The sequence below is a fragment of the Adiantum capillus-veneris genome, chromosome 23 (assembly GCF_014529385.1).
Source record: "Adiantum capillus-veneris isolate H3 chromosome 23, ASM1452938v2, whole genome shotgun sequence".
Taxonomy (NCBI): domain Eukaryota; kingdom Viridiplantae; phylum Streptophyta; class Polypodiopsida; order Polypodiales; family Pteridaceae; genus Adiantum; species Adiantum capillus-veneris.
Window position 1 is genome coordinate 65,065,947 of NC_140953.1, and position 22,555 is coordinate 65,088,501.

Sequence of the window (22,555 nt, forward strand, 5' to 3'; positions counted from 1 at the left end):
TGCCATTGCTTTGAGTCATCAACTTTTCAATGACAAAATGGTAGCGACGCATTTTGCCACTGTCTTTTAGTACACGTTGGATCCAGTAACACTTTCGAGCATACCCAAACCAACAGTTTAAGAATGCAGTTACACATGTACCCTTTAATAGAAGCAATTACTGTATCCTTGACAAATTGACAAGAAATACTCACTTCTATAGCACTAACCAAACTTTTGGACATTCCATAAGAGCAATTGCCAAACTGACAATCTGTACAGCTCTAACATTCATGTAACATGCACTTCATTTGAGCTCACTGTAAGTAACATGTACATCATTTCTTTCAGAAGCCATTGTCACACTGACAATCCATGTAGCTCTGAATCTCAAGGGGTCAAGGTAGGTTGCAAACCAAGGTTTTAAGTTCCCATACTTTTAGTGACTCTGCAAGTTCACTTTTTTCTATCCACTTGACATCCAGAGGTGAATAGCTTTTGAACTTTACCAAACAGCACCTTGCAACCTTGCCTTTTCTTTTCTTTCTTTATGTGCGAAAAACTGTTCCGGGACCAAGATCTCGTCAAGTTCCTCGACTTCCGGCTGATCATCAGCTGGCATTTCTTTTGGCACATCACCCACATAGGGTCTGAGAAGACTCACATGAAACGCATTGTGAATCTTCCAACTCTCAGGCAATTTTAGCCTTTATGCAATATCACTGATTTGCATACGGAGCATCGAAAACAATCTTTCTCTGCTCTTCATCTTGATCTTTGGAGATTAACCTGTGATCTACCCTTATGCTGTCACTTTTATTGGGCTGAGAATTCTCTTTTTGACCCAATTTTGACAGCATATCTGTAGTAGAACCTTCACAACCAAAAATCCACATATCCAAGTGATTATCCACGCATAATAGAGCACTTTTGCAAACCTGTCCTGGAAATTCAGCACGCTGAATTCTCTGTTTTTAGCTCCTAAAATGCTCCTGGTCACTTGTATTACTGTCCTCTAGCTTCCCCGAAGCTCTTGCGACAAAAAGGCATCAAATAGGGTCAAAACCCTAAATCTGCAGAAAAATACAGCAAGCTGTATTTTCTTCTTTCGGGCTCTGTTTTGCGTGCCAATCGCACCAATTCGTAGCCTTTGATCTTCTGCATCAGTAGGACTACTTGTCCTTTGATTTACACGAGATTTCTCGCAAGAAATCTTGTTAAATCATCCTGTACCTGTTTTGAATCAGCCTTTAGCTAATTCGGTACCTGTATGAAATCATTCCAAGTGGAAGGAGTCTGTCCTTGTAACAACAGTGTATTCCACCACTGACTTGCATTTTTTTTTCTCAGAAAAGTGGCAACTTTCCTGACTTTAAATGCTCCTTCCAACAAATGCTTTGTCAAACTGTTCGAGGAAAGAGAAAACCTTTGTCCTCTCATCAAAGCCATTGAATGTGTCAATGGACTAACTGATTATCTTCTTTGTATGGCTTTAGCTTATCCATTGACTCCAAATTGTCAAAAGAGACAGTTTGCATAATGGGTACACTTGTGTGAGCCATCTGTACTCCTTGGCCAGTAACACGTTGATGTCCAAGTGTCATATTCACTGATGGGATTGAAAAACCAGCCATACCCAAGTTGCCTTGTGACACCCCAAACTGACCTTGTGTACCCTGAAATCCTGGGTGCAAACCAATGTTTGCATACATGGGGTTGGGCACCATGCCTTCCATACCCCTAAACACTGTTCCTGGCATGCCAAAACTGCCTTGAACTTGATGTGCTATTGATGAAGATTGTATGAACTCCATAAATCTTGGATTCTCCATCAATTGCTTGAACATGGTCACAGCAGTAACAACCTGCAACGCTTTCTCTGCTTGGCCTGAACTCTCGTCAATGTCATGTGCAGTTGGAATAGGCTGTATATCCTCTGAAGAGGAACCCTCTTCCTTGTTGCCATCCATCCTGTATCCAAAGAAAGACTCGTAGCCTTTCTCACCTGTATCCAAAGAAAGACTCTCGTAGCCTTTCTCACTTGTAAATCCAAAGAAAGACTTGTAGCCTTTCTGTCACGAGGAAGTGGCAGTTATTAACCATGTCACAGAGATGTGGCAACTGCTAACCTTGGTTGTTGGTTGCTTTCCAATGGGGTTTATTTTATTTGTTTAAGACCCTCTTCTTGAAGTAGCAAACGGTCGGACATTGTATGGCCAATGTGAACGGTAGATTCACCCGCAGACGGGAAGTGGTCGGCACTGGAATTCGTATGGTAAGAGGATGTCTAGGCTCAGAGCAAGATCATATAGGTCCCCCCCGTCGCACTTAGCAAGTTGGTGGATACTAGGAAGTGAACTCAATTAAGGCGTAAAGTCAAGGTGGGACTACCAACAAAAAGTATCCGACAGTTGGGCCACATTGCATTTTTGGATGCGGTCCCAATGAGGATAGATGGTCAGAAGACCAGTGGGAGCCCAACGGAAGCATCTCCTAAAATTTAGGGAACTGCTATTTTGGGCCACGAAATGTGTTCGCGTCATTACCTTCGGTATGACTAGGGGAACACTTTACAACTCTGCCGCGAAGTCAATTGACGCACCAGTTGAGATATTTTTAGCAGGGAAAGCCCAAACTCGGAAACTGGGCGACGTGTCAGCTTGTGAGCGATTTTGCCACTCTGGGAGGCAAAAACGAGCTGCATATCAACAAAGGGGGCGCCATTTTCAGCCACAGGCGGATTGTAACAGGTACAGAAGCTATGGAATGCTTACCTTGCCCTCTATGCACAATATGGTGACGGGAGTGATGCCCCGCACGCTACATACTGCTCTCTCTCTCTCCCCTACGTGCAGTTATGTGATGCCCCACAAGAGGGCTACTCATTTGACTGATGTACAGTTGTGTGGGTTCATGCTTTTGTGCTGAGGCAAGAGCCTCCTTGAGCAGGAACAGGGGTAGCTAACTGCTACTCCAAAGCAGGCACTGGTGAGGGTCATAACCTCACCGTACAGGTGCAAAATCAGCGCTGTGTATGCGCTGTAAATTCACTGTTTTTCAGCCGTACGGACGCCAGGATCATTGGGAATCGTGCCCCACTGGCAAAGGACAGTTAGGGGACTGTTTGGGGCTGAAAACAGGGCAAAAACCAGTAAATACAGCATGCTGAATTTACTGTTTTTGGACAGGAATCAGAGGGTATACGACAGTGCAAGCGAGTTCCAGCAGGGGCATTGGTTTCGCGCAAGTTTTGGGACTGTTATGCTGCCGAAATTTGGCCAAATCAAATGGTATTTAGGTGGATACACGTGAAGGATTCCCAGGACCTTACCTTGTAATTTACCCTCCTAAAGAATAAAGAAATACCGAAAGGGGCGCCAATTTTGGGGCCTACAGGTTGCGGCGTCTGCTCGGAGCATTCTAGCTTCCGAGCCGTGTGTGTGATGAAGTGTTAATTCTCGTTACAGGTCTCCTTTGCAAAGTGCTCTGTGTGTGTGTTTAAGTAAAGAATTTCGGGTGAAAGCCAACGCCTACCGCCCTACGGGCCGGTTTCACTTTCTCACCTATATCCAAAGAAAGACTCTCGTAGCCTTTCTCACCTGTAAATCCACTCGATCTACTTTCAAACTCTCTGTGTTTTCAAGGTCATCCCAAAATCTCTCTGTCTTTAACCCAAACTGACCTTGGCTCACTTTTTCAGGAAAAAGTGATTTAATCCCGTCGATGGAACCATGTAACCAGCCTGTTAACTTCAAAAAGGGCGGTAGACTTTACTTCAAACCTTGATTTAGCTTTCACCCATTATTAGTCGTCTATTCTACCTGTGCTATAATGACATAAGAGAGGGGAATGGGATACAGATGCTAGAATGCATCTGTATGCGAGTCAGACACCTGATTGGCCCCTAAATAGGCGCCCCTTTCGGTATTTCTTTATTCTTTAAAAGAGGGAATAAAAGCTGTGGTTCCCTACAAGCTGCCCCACACAATCTTGGCTGAATTTCTGGCCTGATTTCGGCAGCATAACTGTACTAGGACACTTCACAGTCAGTATTCCCACGCATTGGATGACTTTCCCGACGCATACGGACACTTTTGCAAAACCTGGCGAGAATCTGCAGCACGTTGAATTCTCTGTTTTCTGCCCCGAAAATGCGCCAGATCACCTGTACAGCAGTCCCCTTGCGTCCTCGAACCTCCTGGGGGTATTAGGGTCCGTTTAGGGCCAAAACCCTAAACCTGCAAAAATACACAGCAGGCTGTAATTCCCTGTTTTGGGCTCCGTTTCGCGTGCCAGTCGCATCTGTAGCAAGACCTCGAGCTCCCGCACATGTAGGGCTACTTGCCCTTTGAATCGGACGAGATTTCGCATGTGAAACCTCTCCGAATCACCTGTACCTGCGGGGATTAGCCGCTAGCTAATCCAGTACCTGTGCACGAGGCTCTTGCCTCGACAATCGCGCATGGACCCACACAACTGTACATGGTCAATCTGATGAGCCCACTAGAGGGGCATAACCATAAAGAATAGGGGAGAGAGAGTAGTGAGAGGTGTGCAGGTCATGACATCCTGCACCTCACTGTACATAGAGGGTAAGCCAGCACTCCATTGAAGCTCTCCCACCTGTGACATCACTCAAAAACGAGCTCACAGCTGAAAATCACGTTTTTGCCTTCTCTTTAAGTAGTAAACTGGCCTCAGAGTGCCAAGTGTCACTTATTTGTGCATTTTCCCGCTTTAGACCCTCGGGTCTAAAAATATCTGACCTGCAGCCTCTGTTGACTTGGCCACAGAGTAACAAAATGATCCCCATGTCAAACTGCACGTAATGACGCGAAGACATTTTGCCGTCCAAAAATAGCCGTCCCTAAAATTTAGGAGTTTCTGCCATTACATTCTTCTAGGTCATCTGACCCTCTTTGTACACTGCAGCCACACCCAGAACTGAAATGTAGCCTGTGTAGCAAAGGATTCCGCTTTGGCAGGCCAATGACCCCACTTTGGCTAACCATAGTCCTTGTCCAACCTTAGTGCTCTTTAGCCCTTAGGCCTGGACTCTCTCTGAACAGTTCCACACTGGCTATGCAATGCAGGGCAGTTAGATTTCCAGAGGGGTGTTTCCAAAAGGTAAAACAAACAAAATTCCCCAAAGAAAGAGAAAATAAACAAAAATGGAATTGCCACTGGCTGGTGACATCCTCCTGCTCTATCCACTTCGCATCCAATGCGGGTTAGTTCTTGAATTTAACCAAGAACCGCCTTATCATTTTACCTTTTACCTTTCTATCTTTATGTGCCAAAATTTGTTCTGGAACGAGTATCTCCTTGTTTTCCTCCGCTTCGGGGTGCTCATCAGGCTCCTCATCATCGGGCACATCGCCCTTAAAAGGCTTCAAGAGACTCACATGAAAAGCATTATGAATCCTCCAAGTATCGGGCAGTTTCAGTCTAAAGGAGACATCATTTATCTTTTCGAAAATCTGGAAAGGTCCATAGTATCTCATGCTAAGCTTTGGAAAAAGCCGCTGCTTTCCCTTTTTCTTTCTCAGGCGTGCCTTCTCAAAATGTAAGAGCACCCAATCGTTCTCCTTCCATTTCAAATCGCGACGATGTCGATCTGCTACCTTCTTATGTCTTTCTTGAGATTTCTGCAAAGCCTCCCGGACCAAGTCCAAGTCCCTCGTGAACTGGTTGGCTTCAAAAAATCTTATCTTTCATGCTAAGAAAGGGTGGAACCTTCGTAGCAAATTCAATAATCTCAAACGGCGCCTTCCCCATCAAAGAGTGAATCGTGTTATTGTAGGAAAATTCGACCAAGGGCAAAATACTTTTTCCATGTAGTCTTCTGATCCAAAGAAGAAGACTTCAACAGATCCAGTACGATTGAATTTGCAATTTCCGATTGCCCATCTGTCTGCGGGTGGAAGGATGACGAGAATTGCAACCGCGTGCCAATTTTCTCCCAAATAGCCTTCCAAAACAAACTCGTGAATCTGAGGTCTCTGTCGGAGACAATTGTCTCAGGCATGCCATGTAATCTGAAGATCTGGGCCACAAACAGTCTCGCTAAGTGATCCGGCTTAACTGTTTTCTTCACTGGAATGAAATGAGCTTGCTTGCTAAATCTGTCAATAACTGTCCAGATACCATCGTGTCCACTCTGTGTTCTCGGAAGATAAAAAATGAAATGCATTGCAATACTTTCCCAGGGGCGGGTGGGTATGGGTAAAGGCTGTAACAATCCCTGTGCTTTATGCCTGTCAAACTTGACCTTCTGGCATACCAAGCAATTGCGTACAAAATCGTCCATGTCCTTGAGTCTCGGCCAAAAGAAGTATCTCTCCACACCTATCAAGGTGGTAGCAATGCCGTGGTGACCCGTAAATGGTGGTCAGTGACTTTGGTTAAAACCTTTTCCTTCAACGGTTGTGTAACACACAACATCGTTTTCTTCATCAAGTAGCCATCCCGAATGGAATATCCCGCTACTACCTCCCCATTCCGTATCCGAGTTGAAATATGTGCAAAATCTGTATCTGTGGCATACTGATCGACCATATCCTCGAAGCTCCTATGATGTATCGCGGAAATAGCCAAAACCGACGGCTTCGGGACAAAGCATCCGCCACCAAGTTCTTTTGTCCCTGCACATGGACAATCTGGAAGTGAAACTGTGGCGAGATGTTCGCCCACCACATCTGCTTTTCTAATATAGCTGCTTCTGTGACAAGAAGTAGCGTAAACTCTGGTGATCTGTGAAGACCGTAAAATCGGCTCCGAGTAGGTAATGTTGCCACTGAGTTAGAGCATGGATAACCGCCAAAAGCTCTTTCTCATATATCTGTGATGTCAATTCCTGCCTTGAGAACAATTGGCTCTCGTAGGCAATGACATGGCCTTCTTGCATTAAGACCGCACCCAGACTACGACCACAAGCATCACAATATACTTCAAATGACTTCTGCAAATCCGGCAAAGTCAAAACTGGTCCTGTAAGTCAATTTCTCTTTCAATGTCTGAATCACAACCTTCCAAGGGCATTATGTAGAAGTCCTCGTGCCCCAAATATCCTTGACAATGCAACCGAAGTTTTCCAATGCTAGGTGTAATGGCTACGTCCCTGCCGAGTGCTGCTAGAACTGCCTCTGCTTGTGGCCCCATCCGATCGGGTGTAATCTCGAGCCGCGCCGTCAATTCCGGTGAAATGAAGTTGGCCTTGGCTCCTCCATCAAAGAAATTCAGGGCGTCTTGATCTTTCACTTTGCCCCAAGCTCGGCAAAGTTTTGTACTCATCAATCTGCTTGGGTCAGTACCCATGCAATCTGGAACCAATCCTGCTTTCATCTTGCCTTTTCGTCCACGTTCCTCAGCTGCTTTTGAACTCGCTGGCCTTTCTTCATCTTGTTCTTTCTGTGCCTTTTTAGGGCACTTCGTGGAGACGTGTCCTTGTTCCCCGCATCCAAAACACTTCCCCTCTTTAATGTAGTTGGCTCTCTCCCGAGGAGTGAGCCGGGATCGTGCATCCTTATCTTTTTGATCTTGGGGGCTCTTCTTCTTTCTACTTTCATTTTTAGAAGTCAGTTCTATTTTCTGCGTCATGATCTCATCTGTGGGGTAAAGTCAAACTGCTTGAGTGTATGGCAAAGCTCCGTTTCGCATGACTCATCAGCTCTTGAATAGAATCCGTCTTTTGCTCTAAGCAGAGATCGCGGATCTCCGTAGGAAGTCCCAAGGTAAACCGCTCAATCTGTTCTTTAAACGAGATCTTCTTAAATGAAGAAGCGGGTAGAAAAAACTCCAAAATCTCTCGCAATATGCGTCCAAGGTATCTTTCTTGGTCATCCAAAGATGGTTCCAAGCAGTTCGTATGTCGCGTTTGTACTCCCGAGTCAACCAAGAAGAAATAAAAAGCCTTTTAAATTTCAGCCATTTAATTGGAGCTTTCTTGTTCAACAGAAGAGTGGACCACCATGTTCGAGCATTTCGCTTGAAGTAAGAGGTAGCCCTCCGAATCTTGGAGTGCTCTGAGTAATGTACTCCAAAGAAAGCTACATCAAAATGCTGTATGAAGGCCAAAGCCCTCAAGCATCTCGGAATCCAAAAAAAGTGTCAAATTTAATTGACTGTCCACCTTCTTTAAATTCTCGAACTTTCTTGCTTTTATCCTCCAGAAACTCATACTGATTGGCTTTATAGAAATTCTTCTTCTTTGCATAAAATCTTTGATCATTGGAGTCCGAACTATCTGAAGGCGAGTTTTCTGTAGAACTGTCAGAAACTCGGTGAAACTTAGTCTTCTTTTCTTCTTGCCCTTTCCGAAGCTTCGCTTTTTCCCTTTCCCGTCTTCTTCGCTCGAGTCAGAAGAGATAGAAGAACTGTTAGAAGAAGAAGAAGAAGAAGAAGAAGAACTGGATACTCCTTCAAATCTGACATGCTTCTTCTGCTTTCTTGTCGAGGCAAAAGCAGATTGATGACCCAATAACCCGGGAAGTCAGTTCCTTTCTTCTGCTTTTTGTCGTGCTTTTTGGCTTTGTTGATTGCGTCAAAAAGCTGGGTAATCCGTGTATCAACCATCTCTTCTAATTCTTGCTCTGTAAACATCCTCGGAGTAGGAGGTTTCTTGAGTGCCGGTTTGAGGGGTGGTTGTGTGGCCTTTTTTTTTTTCCGAGAAAAAGATCCTTCTATCAGTTAATGAAAGCTGTCCGTAGGGCTACAACCACCTCTGCAAGAGAGGGCTACAACAAACATGATGGGGAGACTCTCCCAATGAAAGAACAACATATGTACAATGAGGCTAAATCAGGGGATGGGAGGAGGGAAGAGCCACACAGGTGGTCGGTAGTGCCATCTGAGCACACCCTGGACAATGGTATAGAAAGGCCCAAGGCGCCAGAGTCGAAGAAAAGCCTCGCGGCGCTCCCGCATGCGGTCGGAGCTGCCCTGAAGTCCCTCAAGCTGTCCTCTGAGAGTATGGATCAGCTCTAGCCAAAAGTCACGAACAGTCTCTACTGGCGGCACAGAGCGGGCCTCAAAAATGCGGAAACAGCGGACCCGCCAGATGAACCACAGTGTCAAGCCACTGATGAGCTCCCAACACTCCTCTCTCTCACTGCACCACTCCTGTGGAGTAAGCTCTGTAGTAGGCTGGAGTGTGGGACGCCCCCCTTGTATCACTATCATCCTACTGGTGGAGGATAGCTCAAACTGAAGTGCCGGGCCCGTGAGAGTGGACCAAGCCGCTGCCCCCCAAGTGTACAGTCTAGTCGTGGAGAGAGTAGGCATTAGCGGAAGAACTCGTAGCCACACCTGTTGGGCCGAGGGACAGTCCCAAAGACAATGACGCTGACTCTCCACCAACTGGTCACAGGTTGCACATGTGGCCGAAAGACCACTATGCACAAGCCAGCTCCCTACTGTTGTAGCTCTGTGTGCAACCAGCCACTAGAACAAAGCGACGCGCCTCGGCTGTCCGGAGTCCCACAGCCTCTGTCAAAAGGCTGCCAAGAACTCGACTGTGAGGCCCTCCTCCTGCCAATGACGTGTTGCAGCGGGGCGGGTCTCTCTCTGTGCTGCAAGTATATGACGTCCAAGCCGAACAGTGTACTGAAAGAAGGGGACTCCTGGGTGGTCTGCAGAAGAGAAGGGGTCCCTCCATAGCCACTCACCAGGATCCCACTGTACTCGTGCCAGTGGACAGCACTCCCAAGCCCATAGCCTCCAGTGTCCAGTCTCAAGAGTTGCTGGGTCAGGGTCTATGACGCAAGTCCTCCCACAGATGCCCACAACTCGGATCCTCTGAAAACAACACTCTGCTACCTGCGGGGCCTCTACTGCAACTCGCTGTAATCGTCCCCCACCCTGAAGCTCGAAGAACAGGGCTGGGACTGTCTCTGAGCAGGCCTTGATTGAAATGAGAACCTCCAGTCGTGTGAAGGCTCCCATCCACCGGGGTGCTACTGGCTCGAGAGCCGTGAGCCACTCAGCTGGAACTGTCTCTTAGATGTCTTGACACATGCTCTGCACCCCTCTCATGCCCTGCAGAGCTGGTAACCCTGTACCTCCTCCGACAAACCTGTAAAGTGTAGCCAGTCACCTAGAGAGCGTGCTGGACTTGCTGCCATGGGACCCTTGGAAACATGCGGTCGACTACCAACCAAGTGGCCTCTCTGAGTGCTAACCATGGGGTTCCAGACGAGGGGCTGCCGTAGGGGCTCCTCTGTGCACATTGGCTGTCACTGCTCCAGGCCACGCCGTAAGAGCTCCCAAGAACGAAGCAAACTCATAGCGAAGCGGTCCTCCAGTCTCCTGCTCAAAAACCAACTCGGCGTATCTCTGTAAAGATCCATCTGGTCGAAGGTTGCCAAGGGCCTCCTGACTGAGGCACCGTGGCACGAAGCCTCTGCAACAAGAACTCCTTCCAGGGCTCCTCACCTGGAAGAAGTCCTCTGACTATGAACTTCCCTAGAAGGGCTCTACTCTGCTGTGCTGGATCAATGATCCCAAGCCCTCCCTGAGAACAAGGAAGCGTGATGACCGACCAAGCCACCTTGGCTCGGGCCATCTGAGTGTCACGTCCTGACCAAAGGAAGTTCCTGATTAGCCTCTCTACCTGGCTGATACAAGAACTCGAGAAGATCTAGCAGGAAGTGATGTACTACATAGTCGCCAACAGCACCTGGTTGGCAACTACTACTCTACCAGCCAGCGACAGACGTGCTGAGCTCCAATGTAACAGCTTTCTCCTGATGGACAAGAGAAGAGGAGCAATCTGCTGCTCGGGAGACAAGTCCAAACCAACCTGACAACCCAAGTATCGAACTGCAGTCCCTGGGCAGTCTTAGCACCTTCATTCACAGTGTTTACCACTTTGTTTGTGATCATTGCACTCTCTCACTAAAGGAACGGAAGGCTCAGGAGGTGCGGGCACAGATGCCTTGTCTTCTGTGACTGAGGAGATGCGCCAGAGTCTTGAGTTGCCTTTACAGCTAGAGGAGCTCCACGCGGCCCTCTGAGCACTTCCCCGTGGTAGGTGTTCAGGTGAGGATGGTTTGACTCCGAGCTTTTTCTTAGAGTACTGGGATGTGCTTGGCTCAAATCTCTGCAACGCTTTTCAGTACATCCTACACACAGGAGAGATGCCTGACAGCATGAGTGAGGGCCTGATCTACCTTATTCCCAAGGAGGGTGGCTCCTTGGATGAGATTCGACAGTGGCGGCCCATCACCATCCTCAACTCAGCCTACAAAATTCTTGCCAAGGCTCTGAGTTTGAGGATTCAGCCACTTCTAGAGAGCATCATACATGGGACACGGACAGGTTTTGTCAAGGAGTGTAGTATCCTTGAAAACATCTTTACTTTTTGGGAGGCATTTGCCCTCGTACGCCTCCGTGGTGAGGATCTGGTGATACTTCTTCTCGATTTTGACAAGGCCTACGATAGAGTTGACTGGGACTTTTTGGAGGGCACTCTATGCAGGATGGGCTTCTCAGATGCCTGGATCAGAGATGTGTCAGCTCTCTACAGACGGGCACACAGTCAGGTACTTTTCTCAGGTGGTAGAGGCGTTCGTTTCATGCTCAGACGTTCGGTCAGACATGGCTGCCCTCTTGCCCCCTTCCTCTTTCTGTTCTATGCTGAGGGCAGGTTTTTGGTTTCACAGCAGGTTGGTCTACATGGCTTAGCGCTCCCTATTCGGGGAGATGAGCTACTGGATGTTGAGTTTGTTGACGACTCAGCCTTGGTACTTGGAGGGCGAGGAGGCCAACCTTCACAGGTGTGAGCAGGCTCTTGAGACCTTTTGTTGTGCATCAGGTGCATTGATCAACTAGAGAAAGACAGTGGCTTTCTCGGTCACTTGGTTGGGAGTAGGCCTCATGTTTCTTGTGGTCCCATGACAGAGGGTCCAGCACGCACTTTAGGTGACTGGCTACAGTTTTCAGGCTTGTCAGAGGAGCTTCAGAGCATCCAGCTTTAGGGCATGAGAGGGATGCAGAGCATGTGTCAGGACATCACAGAGGCAGTACCAGCTGAGTGGCTCACGCCTCTTGAGTCAGCAGCGCCCAGATGGATGGGAGCCTTCACACGACTAGAGGTTCTCATCGCAGTTCGAGCTTGCTCGGAGACTGTTTGCTCCCTGTTCTTCGAGCTACAGTGTGTGGGTCGTTTACAACGTGTTTCAGTAGAGGCCCCACAGGTGGCAGAGTGTTGTTTTCAGAGGATCTGTGTTGTGGGCATCTGTGGGAGGACTTGTGTCATAGATCCTAACCTAGCATCTCTTGAGACTGGCCACTGGAGGTTGTGGGCTTGGGAGTGTCTCCCGCTGGCACGAGTGCAATGGGATCCTGGGGAGTGGTTTTGGAGGGACCCTTTCTCCTCAGCCGACCACCCAAGTGTCCCTTTCTTTCAGTACACTGTTCGTCTGGGATGTCACATACTGGCAGCACGGAGAGAGGCTCGTCCTACTACAGCACCTCATTGGCAGGAGGAGGGTCTCACAGCTGAGTTCTTGTTAGCTTTCTGGGCGAGGTTGTGGGACTCCAGACAGTCGCGGCGAGTCACTTTGTTCCAGTGGCTGGTCGCACATCGGGCTACAACAGTTGGGAGCTGGCTTGTACATAGTGGTCTTTCGGCAGCATGCACAGCTTGCGACCATCCTGTGGAGAGTCAGCGCCATTGTCTCTGGGATTGTCCTTTGGCACAACAGGTTTGGCTTTGTGTCCTTCGGCTGATGCCAGCTCTCTCCACAGCACGATAGTACACTTGGGGGGCAGCTGCTTGGTCCACTCTCACAGGCCTGGCGCTTCAGTTTGAGCTGTCCTCCACCAACAGGATGATTGTGATGCAGGGGGGCCGACCTACACCCCAACCTGCTACAGAGCTTACTCCACAGGAGTGGTGCAGTGAGAGAGGAGTGTTGGGAGCTCATCTGTGGCGTGACACTCTGGCTCATTTGGCGGGCCCGCTGCTTTCACATCTTTGAGGCTCGCCCTGTACCACCAGCAGAGACTGTTCGGGATCTTTGGCTAGAGCTGGTCCACACTCTCAGAGGACAGTCGAGAGCCAGGGCAGCTCCGTCCTCATGCGGGAGCGTAGAGAGGCTTTCCTTCGGTTTTGGCGCCTTGAGCCTTTCTTCACCATGGTCCAGGGTGTGATGAGATGGCACTACCGTCCACCTGTGTGGCTTTTCCCTCCTCCCATCTCTTGATTTAGCCTCATTGTACATATGTTGTTTTTTCATTGGGAGAGTCTCCCCCCTTACGATTGTTGTAGCCTATGGGCAGTTTCATTAACTAATAGAAGGACCTTTTCTTGGGAAAAAAAAAAGAAGTGCTTAAAAAGATGCTTTGATTGAAAACCTCAAGGAAGAAATTGTAGCATGTAAAAGTAAGCTTGATACAAGTGAGACAACTAACTGTATAGTGGGTCCACATTTACAGCAAGAAATAAAACGAGTCACATGTAGTGGGTGGATTCAGGTCATGGGCCAATGTGGTAAAACAGTACGAGGAAAATACCAAATGGATAGGAATGACAACAAAGTGAAAAGCTAGCTCCTCACCTTCTTCTCCTAGTATCATAAACGATACGTTGGAGAAAGAGAAGAGGAGGAAAATCTTTGAATCTACGAGTTGTGGAATGGAAAGAGGACAAGAGTCCAAAAGAGGGTGCATCAACTTTATGCATATAGATAGGGGCAAAAGAAAAGTTTCCCATAGAGGCATGGTGAAAAGTCCCGCGCATCCGAGAGGTGTGCGTTTCATCGAGACCTATTGTGGTTGCTGCAGATCATGCATACTTATCTTTATATTAGAATATCAATACACTATACAGCTTAGGGCTAGCTAGTAGAGATGTTAGGTGCAGCGGAAGTGATTGATGGTGATAGCTTAAGATGCGTGCTCAGTATGTACACAAGGTTCCTTTTACTTAATGAGAGAGAGAGAAATGAAATGATATATTAACGTCTTCAAAAGGCCAAAATGATCTATGAGACCAATCTGCTATAAACTGGTGAATCTGATACCATGTCTGGGTACAAAAAAAGAGATATGAAAATGAATCTAGAAGTGCTACTAGCTTGAATTGTGTGGGGTATGTTTGACCATTGATACAATGGGTGCCCGATACGAGAGGGTGATATAATGAGTGATGAATCCATCCTCATCTGTACTCTGGATGTTGAGATAGTATGGCTTGAATCCTTTGTTGTAGTTTCCGTCGATGTTGTGAAGCTCCTCTCCTCAGTGGTGCGCGTCTCGATCTCCTTAGCTCCAACGCTCGGTCAATGTTTAACAGACTTGGACACCCCAAGTTGAGAATCTGACACGACACATGAGAGAAACACTTCAAAAATACTTCACACTTAAATCACAGTTAGAGTTGAGTCGACATGGCCCGGCGTAGTTCTGTGCCTAGAGAGATTTCCCCAAAGACTGGCGCCCCTTTCGGTATTTCTTTTTGTATTAATGCTTGAGCAAAGTACAGTTGCCTGCCAGTCCTCTCTACTCATAGGCTCGTCAGCACTTATGAGCACAGAGAGGCCCAAGGGTCTTATTTAAAGGTTCTTGGCCATGGAAAAGCAATTACATAAAAAGCCTTCAACTCAAAGGCACCTGGCTCCAAAAGCACAGTGAATTAGAGGGATGGAGTAAAAGGATTTCCTTCTTGATCTCTGTTGAATATAGGGGGGCTAGCTCATGAGTGAAGTGAATTGTGGTGCGTGGGGGGTGTATCGTGCGTGTTGTTTTCAATGAGGGAGAGTGCAAGATAGGTGTGATCGGCTCTGATAGTTATGTTCAGGATGGTAAAAGAGCTAAGTAGGTGGGTGGCCTCTATGGATCTCATGATGTAATCCACGGTACTCTCCCCCCCCCCCCCCCCCCCCCCCCGGGCTGCAACTCCGTCTGGTATACATGTCAGCCCTCCTGAAGTGGGCCACTCGGCCACCCCATTATAAATAACGAGATGGTGTTGAGAGCCTAATTTGAGTAAATGGTGGCCGTACTTAGTGATGCAGGCCATATGGTAGTCTCCTCTTGTGTCGCGTGTAGTGCCCCCGGGTCCTCTATGTCGTATGTCTCACACTGGTCACAACCTGTTCTGGCATTGAAGTCTCCCAGAAGGAAAAATTCAGCCGATGTAGAGTACTCCATGATCTCATATGATAGGCATGTGTATGGGGATGGTATGTCCTCCCCATACCGAGAGAGAGAGAGAGAGAGAGAGAGAGAGAGAGAGAGAGAGAGAGAGAGAGAGACATGTAAATTGATACCAAAGGTACAACTGCCAGGGAGCTCCGTCTACCTAGTGGACCTGTAAATTGATACAAAAGCTACAACTGCCAGGGAGCTCCGTCTTTGCAATATGCACACAGTAGACTGTGAGAGAGGACCCCCAAGGCTCATATTTAAGGCCCAAGGCCAAAAAACATGGTCAGTGGACCAATTTAGGTGTGAGTGCCAGCTCATGTTCAACACATCACTCCAAGGAGGTATTTGTGACAATATTATGGTAGTGGTTTGTGTGAATGCACTCATGACTACTAGGGCACTTTTTCCCTCACCAGAGGTTTTTCCTCCGGGCTTGTATATAAGCCCATCACTCTAGGTTCTATTAGCACACTTACTAATACTACTTCATCTTTCCCAACTTCGCGTGCATTCTTGCAGCTGTTTTTCCAACAAAGCAGGTGTAGCGGTCTGGCTAGAATGGACATAGGTCCTCACCTTGTTTACGAGGGGGAAGATGAGGAGCTAGTTTTCAGTCTTGCCTCTACTGGTTATTTCTACGGATCATTGGCTGCGTTAAATTTTCTCAGGGTCCTCCTAGATTGGCTAGTGCGCATATGTCTTTCATGATGACCAACAGTACTGCCTGAGGCATTTGGAAAGCTTGTTTCTTACATGCTTAAACAAGCTGCCTTTTTCTAATGCTAACACACTCGAGAGTATTTGGACTAGTTGCATTGCATGCGTTGTATTTTGGATGCTTCTGCAGGATCCTCTATAGCTGCGGAGTCGATTCCAGTTTTAGATTATGGAGATGTTCTATTATACAGGTCTGCTGCAGGGATGAAAGTGGGACCAATTGCCAGCTCATTAGTTCCTTAAACCCTGTCTTTTAGGTAGAATTTGTACCATCTCTTGGGAGTTCTGAAGGAAATCAAAGTCCAAAAGGCATCATTAATGATTTGAGATCTTTGTGGCAATAAAAGTAAGACAAAGGTGTCAAAAAGCACACTAAAACAAGAGAAAGGCTTGCTGCAGTTTGTCTTAGAGCGCATTCGCACAGGCATGGGTTAATCCAGCTAAGCAAACACGGCCGACCTGTTTGGCATAGTTATAAAATGCTCTATTGAGCCCTGCCACTCTCCCAAGCGAATAAGTTTGCTGCTGTCAGCTTAAAGTTGCCAGCAGACGTGCGAAACCCTTCTTATATGGAGAAGATATTGACATTTTTGTGCTAATTGAGAGGCAAGAAGGTAACATTGATTAACTTGTTTAGAGTCTCATGTACCTTTTTGTTTGCATTCAAGGGAAGATTTAACATACTTATAGCACCCTGTGGACCATGTGCCATCACTGAGAGTTGAAAAATTTTCAGGTTTTTAAGTGCAAGGCATCCATTGTGGTAGCAGATCACTCTGATGAGAATGCTTTTAAAGTGGATGATTTGAGTGATCAGCTATCATAGAAGTATGCGGTGACCGGCAAGGGAGCATCCACCTTGCATACTTCCTCTCATTGTAAATTACAACCAAGCTTGGGACTAGCACTAAAGTCCCAGTCTATTTGTACAAAAGTCATACATTTATACGTCGAAGAGAGTAAAATCCTTGGTAGTTTATTGTTTTATATGGCTTTGATACATTCTCTTGTGAAATATTTCAAGATTTTCTCTACATATATCTCCTAATGTCTCTACAAAAAGCCTATTTTTTTTGTTTAAAGATCCCATAAAATGTTTTTCTTCTGTTTCAGTCTTTCTGTGTTTAGCCATCATGGCTTAATGCCCTCTTCAACCTTATTCTAGAGTTGCTAGTCTTTGCAAAGAGCATTTTTCTAGGAGGTGGAACTGTTTTTTGGGAAACGTTTGAAGGTCAGGGCCTGGCTCATTTTAGAACTGAAGTCTGCTCCAGCATGCGCATGAGGGTATAAGTGGAAAGCTTCTCTGCATACAAAAGTGGGTCAAGCAAATTGAAATTAAAAGGCGCTTTTCTAAGCTTAAAACCCTTTCAAAAAATTATCACTAAGTAGAAATTTGTAGTTTCTTTCAAGTTTTTTAATGTAGAACTTTGTAGTTTTTTCCAAGTGGAAATTTGTAATTTACAAGTAAATACCAAAAGCCAACCTGTTACTTCAATTCTTTACATCTTCTCTATGAAAATTGAGAGTCACATATCTTAATTGCTTTTTTAGAATTCTGTGAGCCTGGCTCCCTTGAGATTCATATTCACCCACCTTTCCCCTTGATCTTACTCGGACTTGCTGATGCAAAAAGGTCTCAGAGCTTGCTGTTCGCTTCGTTAAAAAATATATCAAATGTCTTTCATAGCAAATCTACTGGGCCGGATATGTTGTAGTTCCTACATCTGCTATTCAAATTGCCCCTACTCCACAGATCACCATTTGTTCTTGGCCTTCGAGCACCTCATCCTCCTTCATGCCCCTATCATTTAAGCCAAGTTGATCATATTTGCGTCTTTTTGCCTACTTGGTGCTAGGAAGCGACAACAGAGATCAAAATAGCCATTTATTGGCCCGCATAGATATTGATTATGTTCAAGTCAAGTGAGAAAAAGACTACAGTTTGGCAATTACTTTACAAAATTTTCAAAATTTCTTAATTTTTTTAAAAAAAATCCTAGCAAACATAATGCTTAATTTTAGGACATGAATTCCTTGGACAGATGCATCACCGCTAGTCGAGGGTATACTTTTGCTTTGGTAATGCCCCTCTTACAAAGAAAAAAGTTTTTCCATCATTAGCTTGCCATGGGGAACTCATCCAAAAGCTTTATCCAATGGTTCACAATTCCCACACAACCCACTCACAGAGACAAAGCGGTTTTCAATGTAAATGTAAGCGCTTTATCAATCTGATAGAAGGTGGGGCTCAGGCTAACACAAGAATAGCTCTGGATCAGCCTAGATAACATGAAAGTTGCACGTTTGACGCTGCCTATTATTTTCCTTGGATTTTGGAGTGGTTCAAAGACGGGCTACTCGAGTAGATGGGTCGTCTTGAGGATGCAGTAGCCACACACGCATGGCCTGACAAGTTGAGCTCCACTTGTGGAGTTTTGCTCGCCTTGACTTTATGTCTAAATGCAAGACCACCCTTCAATCTTTAATAAAGACACCAGTCAAATAGTTGGTTTGTCCCACTCTGCCTTGGGAGCAGTGTTCGGGAAAAATCATTTTTCGAACAATACAAAATTCCTTTCCTTGAATTTGCCAAGAGGAAATTTTAGAAAATTAGGTTATTTTTTTTGGACTTTTACACTATTTTTCTCTCTTTTGGGACGGAATATCTCCTTTTCCCCTTGCCCTCAACTGGCATTTTTGAAATTGAAAATTGCACGATATTAAGTTGAGACACATTTTTCCCGAACACTGCTTGGGAGCGTATGCGTGCACGAGAGAGAGAGAGAGAGAGAGAGAGAGAGAGAGAGAGAGAGAGATGAAATGAAAGAAAATGTTATTAAACGTCTTCAAAAGGCCAAAATGACCTATGAGACCAAACTGATACAATCTTGGTGGATCTAATACGATGTCTAGGTACAAAATTAAAATGTAGAAAAGTGAAAAACTAAAATCTTAAGTGCTAGATGTGAACTAAGCAGCTACCTAGAATTGTGTAGGGGGGGTGAAAGTAGTGACTAGGGGCTAATACAACACAATGTGGGTGTGCATGTGGGAATATAATGGGTGAGAGCTCATACAAAGGCTGATACAAAATGAGCAAGATGTACAATCCTCAAAAGAGCTAAATCATAGGAGATCCATCATAGATCGGTGGCAAATCTCATCAATCTCCTCCATGGTAATTAGTCTGATTGGGCGTCCTGCATGTCGGGTCAAAGTGATCCGAATCCTTTGATGCAACCTCTGTCAATGCTGTGTAGTCCTCTGCAGCCCTAGGTGTCTAGATCTCCCTAGCTCGGTCGCTCGATTGATCAACGTGCCTCTTGTGTGAGGAGAATGTGAGCTTTGTTGTGGTAGCTACACCTTTAGCTGCCCAATGTCCACTCTAAAGAAGTCTGTGATCCGTCTCTAAGATTGGCTAGCCTCTCCTTTCATCAAGCTCTCTCTATGTCTGCGCAACTCGAGCAAAAACACACCCAGACATCTTGGTCCTCATACCCCATGACTTGAGAGAGTGGTCCAAAGCTCTCTCTGAACAGGTAGTGAAAGCGTCCTTGTATCTCATAGTAAACTGGGCGGTTGCATGTGTAGTGCAACTGTGTCTCAGGCTCCATGTGACATAGAGGACATGTCTTGGCCTCTCCGTTGTATCTACCAATCTTGATCTGAAGCTGGCGTTAAGATGTATAAAAAATCTCTCTCTCTCTCTCTCTCTCTCTCTCTCTCTCTCTCTCTCTCTCTCTCCGAGGTTGGTCTGAAGATGTAAATGTAAGCTGGGGTGAAGATGTAAAATGGTCTCTCTTTGATCCGAAGCTGGTGTGAAGATGTAAATGTAAGCGCTTTATGCACTTAAATACTTAGAAAAGAGAAATCTTATAAGCATAATACTTACACTACAACTACTCATACCATACAAAACTAAAAAAAACAATTTTAGATCAAAAAATTCAAGAGAAAAACGTTGTAAAATTATGATGTTAGGAAATATAAAAAGCTTTGTTAGTTCAATCTTTGTAATGACTCAAGTTGAGTTCTATAATTAAGCGAGTGAAAATCACATCGATATACTTCATTAATAAACTTTACATGAAATATGAAATTCATAATTACGATATTTCTTGCACAATTAAATAACACAACCATTCATATTGACATAATAAATATCAATCATGAGTTGTTCTTGTAGAGCTCTAATCATTTTGATTTTGCTCAATACTATCTGTGACACTCTTTAGAGCAAAATATTTATGTACAATTTAAACCATTTTTGTACCAATACATCCAATAATGCCACCAAGATCATGCACCATATTTTTGATAAACATACTCATTTTTAATTTTCAAACATCATAATCCATTCTAACATTCATTAGCAATTAGCAAAGCTAAAATAACATAAAGCAAGGTTCATGTTATTCTTCACATACTCTCTCTCTCTCTCTCTCTCTCTCTCTCTCTCTCTCTCTCTCTCTCTCTCACACACACACACACACACACACACACACACACACACACACGTGTGTGTGTGTGTGTGTGTGTAATAGTAGATACAAACACACTTCAGCAGATTGACACTTGTAACAAATATTTACTTCACAATATTACATACAAACACACTTCAGCAAATTGACACTTGTAGCAAATATTTACTTCACAATTAAAACATATGGTTATTGAAATTCAAAAACAATACGTGCATTGATCATTCAAAAAAGTTTAGCTTAAAGTACACTCTACTCGAGGCTCTTAAGGTCGGAAGTCTAAGACATCGAATACTTTGAATGATTTCTCAAAGAGTGTCATTCATAGAATAGGTTTTAAATATCCATTCATTGACACCATGGAAACTTTATGCCGCTCCATACCCAACCCCGCACATTGGATTGCATGTCATTTATGTCTAACTTTATATAGTAATAGTCTATGATACATTTAAAATAGCGTGCATCATTATAGTGCCATAATAGAATGTTGGCAATAATATTGACGTAGTAAAGATAACAACCAACTTAGGTGTCAAAGACAAAAAATTATTTAAGGCCATATCAACTCCTGTTCAAGCTTTTATGCACTTGCGTATTCTAAATTGCTTGATAAGTTTGACTTTGTCCTTAACATATGCAGAGCCCCTCCAAAATGGAAGATAGAAGAAATTTTGAAACATGAAATAACATAGAATGAATATTGATTATCATTTAACTAATACTAGATATCAAATCCAAATTATTGGATGGCTTGAATGTAAAATGGTGCATCATGGAGGGTGTAACAAACCATATGATATATGCCATTCTTTCTTTTCTTTGAAAAGGAAGATGTATATATATATCAAAATGTAAAGAATGTTTTGACTTGAGTGAATATCTTCAATCGATACGGTGTAGTGTGATTACCAACAACCCCCACGTGTTGTGCATCGAGCGGTCCTTCATCACTCACAAAGGAAGAATCTCTCGATCTAAAAAAATGGAAACATGGTAGTATCTAAAGATTTTCATAGAATATCTTTGTTCAAATACAATGTTTCATAAACACATACCTATGATGACACACCCTCAATGGTAGTGATTTTTCCAGAAATATTTATGACTTATGTAGAGCACAATTAAAAATTAAATAACATCAACTTTATCATACTAAACGTTTTACAAAATAACATAATTGTATCAAACAAGACCATGAAAAACATAGTTGGAACTCTTCTTCTCCATTATAATGGATTTGTAAAAATGAATCTCAATATGTAAGAAAATATTCACAAGTAAGCTAAAGGTTAGGTTCACAATTTACTTCAATTGAAAATGATAAATACCTTGACTAAATTGAGTGATGTGACCAACGATGTAAGATGCATTGCGTTGAAGATCCATTTATATTAGAGCGTATATTATAACTGAAAGCAAATATCTACAACTTTACTTGCTTAAAATTCTAAGTTTTCTACCCACAATAGTTGTTTGAACAAAATATTTGGAATAATTAAATAACTTCTTGAGTGTCCCCAATATTGACAAGAATCCAAATAGCAACTTCACTTCTCACATGTGACATTGTAACATATAATTGTTCGTGAGAGAAGACTGATGATGCATAATATAGACGATTCCCAATGTCTGCCCTTGTGCTTTGTTGAATGTCATTAAAAAATGTAGTTTGATTAGGAACTGACATCTCTTTGTTTGAAACAAAAGACCATTAAGAGGTTTCAACAACAAAGTCATTCCTTGGAATAAAGACCCTCTCTCCAATCTTTGATCCTGCACGTATTTTTGCTTTAATTATCTTGTGATAAAATTGTTTGCATACTAGTTTAGTTATATTACGTGGTTCACAACTTGGATCCAAATTTTGCAGCAACATGATGGACCATTTTTTTAAAAGACTACACCAAGATAGAAAAATATATTCGAATATTCAACTATGTACAAACGTGTGTTTTTTTAATGCACAAATTGAATATATAATTACTTTCAAAAATTCGAACTACTCGTTTGAAATATGAAATTTATAATTATTATATTTCTTATAGCACAACCATTCATATTGACATAATAAATATCAATCATGAGTAGTTCTTGTATAGCTCTAATCATTTTGGTTTTTCTCAATGCTACTTGTGACAATCAATAGAGAAAAATACATATGTACAATTTTTGTACCACCCGTTTGTGTACCAATACATCCAATAATGCCACCAAGATCATGCACC

General features: G+C 44.2%; 1 protein-coding gene across 2 annotated transcripts in view; it reads left to right on the plus strand.

Annotated features, from left to right (window-relative positions):
• LOC147427888 (Ppx-GppA phosphatase) overlaps positions 1 to 16,880 on the plus strand; it is a 62,739-nt gene extending 45,859 nt beyond the window's left edge. For both annotated transcript variants that reach the window (XR_015186044.1, XM_086497351.1), the window contains exon 8: positions 16,583 to 16,880. Coding sequence is in view for 1 of the 2 variants with exons in the window: in XM_086497351.1 (XP_086353477.1) it covers positions 16,583 to 16,672 (90 nt within the window). In the remaining variant the exon portion in view is untranslated. The remainder of the gene's footprint in view (positions 1 to 16,582) is intronic.
• The last annotated feature ends 5,675 nt before the right edge of the window (positions 16,881 to 22,555 follow it).